The sequence below is a fragment of the Anoplophora glabripennis genome, unplaced genomic scaffold (genome assembly GCF_000390285.2).
Source record: "Anoplophora glabripennis isolate ALB-LARVAE unplaced genomic scaffold, Agla_2.0 scaffold1638, whole genome shotgun sequence".
Taxonomy (NCBI): Eukaryota; Metazoa; Arthropoda; class Insecta; order Coleoptera; family Cerambycidae; genus Anoplophora; species Anoplophora glabripennis.
The window spans coordinates 35676-40898 of NW_019417717.1; the positions used below are offsets into that span (position 1 = coordinate 35676).

Consider the following 5223-nt stretch of genomic DNA (forward strand, 5'->3'; position numbering starts at 1 on the left):
TCCAGGCTATTTACTGGAGTACCATACACTAATGTCTTCAAATATCCCCAAACAAAGAAATCTAGAGGGTTCAGATCAGGCGATCTTGGAGGCCGGACCTGTTTTATAGCCTCCAAGATCGCCTGATCTGAACCCTCTAGATTTCTTTGTTTGGGGATATTTGAAGACATTAGTGTATGGTACTCCTGTAAATAGCCTGGAAGAGCTGCAGCTACGGATTAAAAAAGAGTTCGAATATCGTTGAGGCGAAGATGTCGTGCCTGCTTGGAAATGGATGGAGGACACTTTGAACATCTTCTGTAACTTTGTTTTTTGTTTGTTAAAAGCTTCCTTTGTCGGTTTATTCCTAATAAAATAAAATGTTTGAAAAACGAATAGTGGTCCATATCTCCGCAACCGTTACTTTGCAGACCCATGTTTATTAAGACTTTTCTGCTTATTTTGGTTCATACTATTACCTCCTGAAATATTTTACTCTTTTTTTAACACCCTGTATTTAAGGTTCAAGGGAAGGTACCCCCATTTTAATTTTTTATTTCAGGAATTAACTACATTCAAAATTTTTTCATAACAATTTTTTTTTGTAAGCCCAGAAATCATCATATAAAAAACGGTATGTGCTTATTTACATAAACTTTGTTCGTTTTATACATTTGATACTTATTCTGGCCATTCGTTTGTATTAAATATTATTATTTTTGTAATAAATAATATGTACCTAATTTTTTATGTCGAATATTGGTTTGAGTTTGAATGTTATTTAATTTGTTTGCCTGGTTTAGTATAAATGCAGATAATCATTTAGAATGACGTTTCTTGTAAAAATTGTAGTACAATAAGTATTTTACAGTTAGAAATGTAACAATAATAAACATCATTTTAACATTATCTAGTCATAAGATTTTTTCCCCACCATCAGTTTTTTCCTTTTTTGGGGGATATATTTGAAATTTTATATCTGATCCTTTTTGCCTCTTCTGTAAGAATCTTGCCTCGGTTCTTAAGGCACTTTCTAAGTAATTGTATACATGTTCCTATAAAAATAAATTGTTAAATTTATAATCCAAGTTTTTTTAAATAAAACTTACAGCCTTGTCTATATTGCTACTATCTCCGTTAATAACCACCCGAACCTCATATGATTTAGTAATCCACTTGGAAATTTTTCTGATATCCGTTTGTAAATCATGTTCTGTTATGTTGTGACTAATTATAAGGACTTTTTCCCCTTTTATATTACCTTTCTGTTTTTCTTTTTTCTTTAGATCTCTTTGCTTCAGGTCTTCTGCATGATATTCATTTCCAGTCATCAATTTATAAACAGGTCTTTGAGTTTTTGTATCAAGGTCTACAATTTTAACTAATTTTAAATCTCTACGTTTTGAAATCTTTTGAGCTTCTTCTAAAGTCGATACAGTTAACTGATCTCCACTTATTAAAGTAATTTTAGGAATGATAACCGTTTTCTTCTTTTTTTCCTCTCCAGTCACTGGATCGACTACTTTGATTGTTTGATTTGTTGGTTTTGATGAATAACTCGATTGGCAACCACATAGTAATGTTCTTAACACTCTGTTGTTAATAATTATCCCATTATTATTAATGTTTATCAATCTGATAGTTCTGGATAATAATCGTATTGGCATAATTTTTTCAAAAATAATATTTTAATTTAATAAAACTGCTCAACTATTCGCAGAAGTACAGGTTATAACCATTGACCTACCTAGGATTAGATGATCGAAATTGGTGGAACGGTGGAACATAACTAATCCGATTCAGTGAGCCGGCTCTTTGTACTGATCCAAGTGAACCTATTCATTTTCAAACATTCGTCCCTGATCTCATTACGTTACAGGGTGCCGATGAATATCCGAAGGCGTCAATTGAAATCAAGATCAGTGCCCTAGATAAATGATACTATAGATAGGAAACTTGAACAGATTTCGTGGTCATTAACAGCGCTAACTGTTGACACTTTCTCCAATTTCTATTGCTTTCCTTTTTTAGGAATTATCGGTAATACAGTGAGTTAAATTACCTGTAGCCGGTAAAAGATGCAAGCGCCATTTAGTTGTACGCTCTACAACTATATACCTACCTACTCAATATTTGTTTTAGGTATTCTGCCGCCGCTAAATTTAAAATTACATAACAAATCTCACCCTACACAGATCACTCAGAAATTGATTTTGTAAAATAATTTTCACGTAGATAATTTTTTTTGTCACCATGAGAAAATAAGTACATTTGATAAAAAGCATTAAAATCACTCAAGCATTAAAGACACTTTNTGACTAAGTACCAACGCGGCACATAGTTCCAATCTTGGAATTGTAACTAGTTTTACCGGTGCAACCTTGGATTTCGAACATAGTAATGAAGTATATACAACACCGTTGGAATCTATGCTTCTTACATACAAACAAGCTCCATAAGCATTTTGAGCCGCATCTGCAAAACCATGGAGTTGGATGTTAATTGGTGATGTGCATACTACATGCCTAGGAATTTCTAACCGATTTAAAACGGAAAGCTGATTTCTAAACCTTATCCATTTGGTATGGAACTCAGAAGGTAATTCATCATCCCATGACAGCTTATAGGTCCATAATAACTGCAGAAGAATTTTCGCCGTAATTACGCATGGACTGAGAAGGCCCAACGGATCGAAGATACGAGATATATCCGAAAGAATTTTTCGTTTTGTTAGGATCTTACTGTCAGACACAGAGCGAATATTATATTTCAGAACATCTGATTTGAAAACCCAATACAGACCTAAAGTCTTTGTTTGTTCCTTGGCTCCTAATTGCATTACGTTAGAAACTGGACTACTACCTTGAAAAACATTAAGAACTGACTCGTCATTTGATATCCATTTGTGCAATTTGAAACATCCCTTTCCTAGAATATGGGATATCTCAGAACCTAATTCGATTGCCTCTCGAGGCGTGTCTGCTCCTGATATTAAGTCGTCGACATAGAAATCAGTTTTAATTACTTCTGAAACCTCCGGATGAGAATTTTGATGATCATTAGCTAGTTGAATTAGACAACGGATTGCTAGATAAGGTGCGGAACTGGTACCGTACGTCACCGTGTTTAAAGTATACGAATGAATGTTTTCTGATGTGTTTGATCTCCACAATATTTGTTGTAGATTTCGTTGCTCAGGCTTGACCAACACCTGACGATACATTTTCTCCACATCTGCACATATAACAATTTTATGCTTTCTGAATCTCAGTAGAATCGCTAACAAGTCATTTTGAATGGTTGGACCAACCAACTGTAAGTCATTGAATGACCACCCTGACTTAGATGGAGCTGAACCGTCAAACACTACTCGAAGCTTGGTTGTCGCACTATTCTCATTTAACACACCATGGTGAGGTAGAAAGTAGGATACTGGATTGTTTACTGAAGACTCTACTACCCTTGTCATGTGACCTAGATTCTCATATTCTGCCATAAACTTACTATACATCTCATAGAATTTAGGATTTTTTCGAAATTTGATCTCAAGTGACTCGAATCTATTTAAGGCTAGTTGTTTTGATTCGCCTAATCGAGAAATGGGCTCCTTTAAAGGAATTGTTACAATGAACCTACCCTCTTCATTTCGAGTTACTGTTTCACAGAAAATGTCCTCACACCTTTTCTCTTCTGCCGACAGATTTGGAGAAGAAAATGAAGAATCTTCAATCTCCCAGAATTTTTGTAACTGCTGTTGAACGTCTACATTTGTACTTAAATTACAGAAGGTGGAATTTGGAATGTTCAAGTTATTTTTGGACATCACTGTACCTGATATTACCCATCCTAGACTAGTTTTCTGAAGTATTGGCTGGTTATTGCCTAAAGAAATTCGATCATTCGAAAGTAAACTGTAAAATATCCCGGCACCTAATAGAATTTGAATTGGTCCAGGGTTTCCGAAGTTCGGATCTGCTAACACAACATGATCGGGAATTTGTGGTAGATTACCACTGCTAATTGGTTGGCTTGGAATTTGTTCACAAATTTTTGGAATAACTAAACAAGAAATAGATGTTTGGAAATTTTCATGACACGATTGAATCGTTATTGTACATCGATCTTTGATATTTGAAACTGCTTGTCCAATACCCATAATTGATAAGTTTACTGGTGATTTCTGAAGTCCTAATATGGAGCACAAGTCAGCTGTTATCAAATTTGACTGAGACCCACAATCAAGCAGAGCTCTACATACATGAATTTTTCCCGATTTGCTTACTACACGAACCAACGCTGTTGACAGTAAAATATCACATGATTGTTCTAGGTTTTGACTCGACATTGATATTACACTTTTGTTTGAATTATTTGCATTAGTGCTTTCATTGCTGCCGCTTGCAGTTTGTGCTGTATTAATGCCTTCTTTTTGTACATTTGATTCGTTTGATTCCCATTCGGTATGTAATAGTGTGTGGTGACGTCTATTACATTTTTGGCAATTAGTTGATTTGCAATATTTCACAAAATGATTGTTACGTAAGCAATTTCTGCAAAGTTTTAATTTGTCTATTTGTTCACGTCTTTCTTTGATAGATAACTTCAGAAAATCAGGACAATTATTTGTATAGTGTGAACCTTTGCAATATAAACAATTGTTATTTGTTGTCAGAAATATATTTGTTTGATCAGATTTTCGAAAACGTGCATTGCTTAATTGATTTGACTTCAATGAAGTTCCCTTTAACTTAGCCTTTAAATCCCTTTGATTAAACTCTAATGTTTCAAGAAAATCTGCTCTACTCTTTACGAATGTTTTAAATTCATCTAGTGTTGGAAGATTTTTTCCATGTTTTGTTTGCTCCCATTCCCGCTGAGAATCGTTATCAAGTTTTCGACTCATTAAAAATATTAACAAAGAATCCCAATTTTCAACGGGTTGGTTTAATGCCTTTAGTGCCCTTAAGTGTTTTGAAATTGAATCTACCATTTTGCGTAGTTCCCCTGAATTACTATTACTTAAACAGGGTGCATCAACTAATGATCTGATATGATTGTATACTAATAGTCTCGTATTATCATACCTTTCGCATAGCAATTTCCACGCGACTTCGTAATTTTGTTTAGAAACTTCCAGCGAAAGTATGATCTGTCTCGCACTGTCTTGCAATTGTGCCCGTAAATAATGAAACTTAGAAATTTCTGGAATTTGAGCATTCTCATGTATCAAGGACGAAAACGTAT

The 5223-nt window shown here is 34.4% G+C and overlaps 2 protein-coding genes across 2 annotated transcripts; both read right to left on the minus strand.

Moving 5' to 3' along the window:
• Positions 1-536: 536 nt before the first annotated feature.
• LOC108915082 (translation initiation factor IF-3, mitochondrial) lies at positions 537-1746 on the minus strand. The gene is made up of 2 exons (XM_018721036.1): positions 1089-1746; positions 537-1034 (listed from the first exon to the last, which is right to left on the minus strand). Exons 1-2 carry the CDS (start codon positions 1644-1646, stop codon positions 894-896), a joined length of 699 nt encoding a protein of 232 aa, XP_018576552.1. The 5' UTR covers positions 1647-1746; the 3' UTR covers positions 537-893.
• A 523-nt stretch (positions 1747-2269) lies between these two features.
• LOC111692461 lies at positions 2270-3802 on the minus strand. The gene has a single exon (XM_023456482.1). It carries the CDS (start codon positions 3800-3802, stop codon positions 2270-2272), a length of 1533 nt encoding a protein of 510 aa, XP_023312250.1.
• Positions 3803-5223: the final 1421 nt, after the last annotated feature.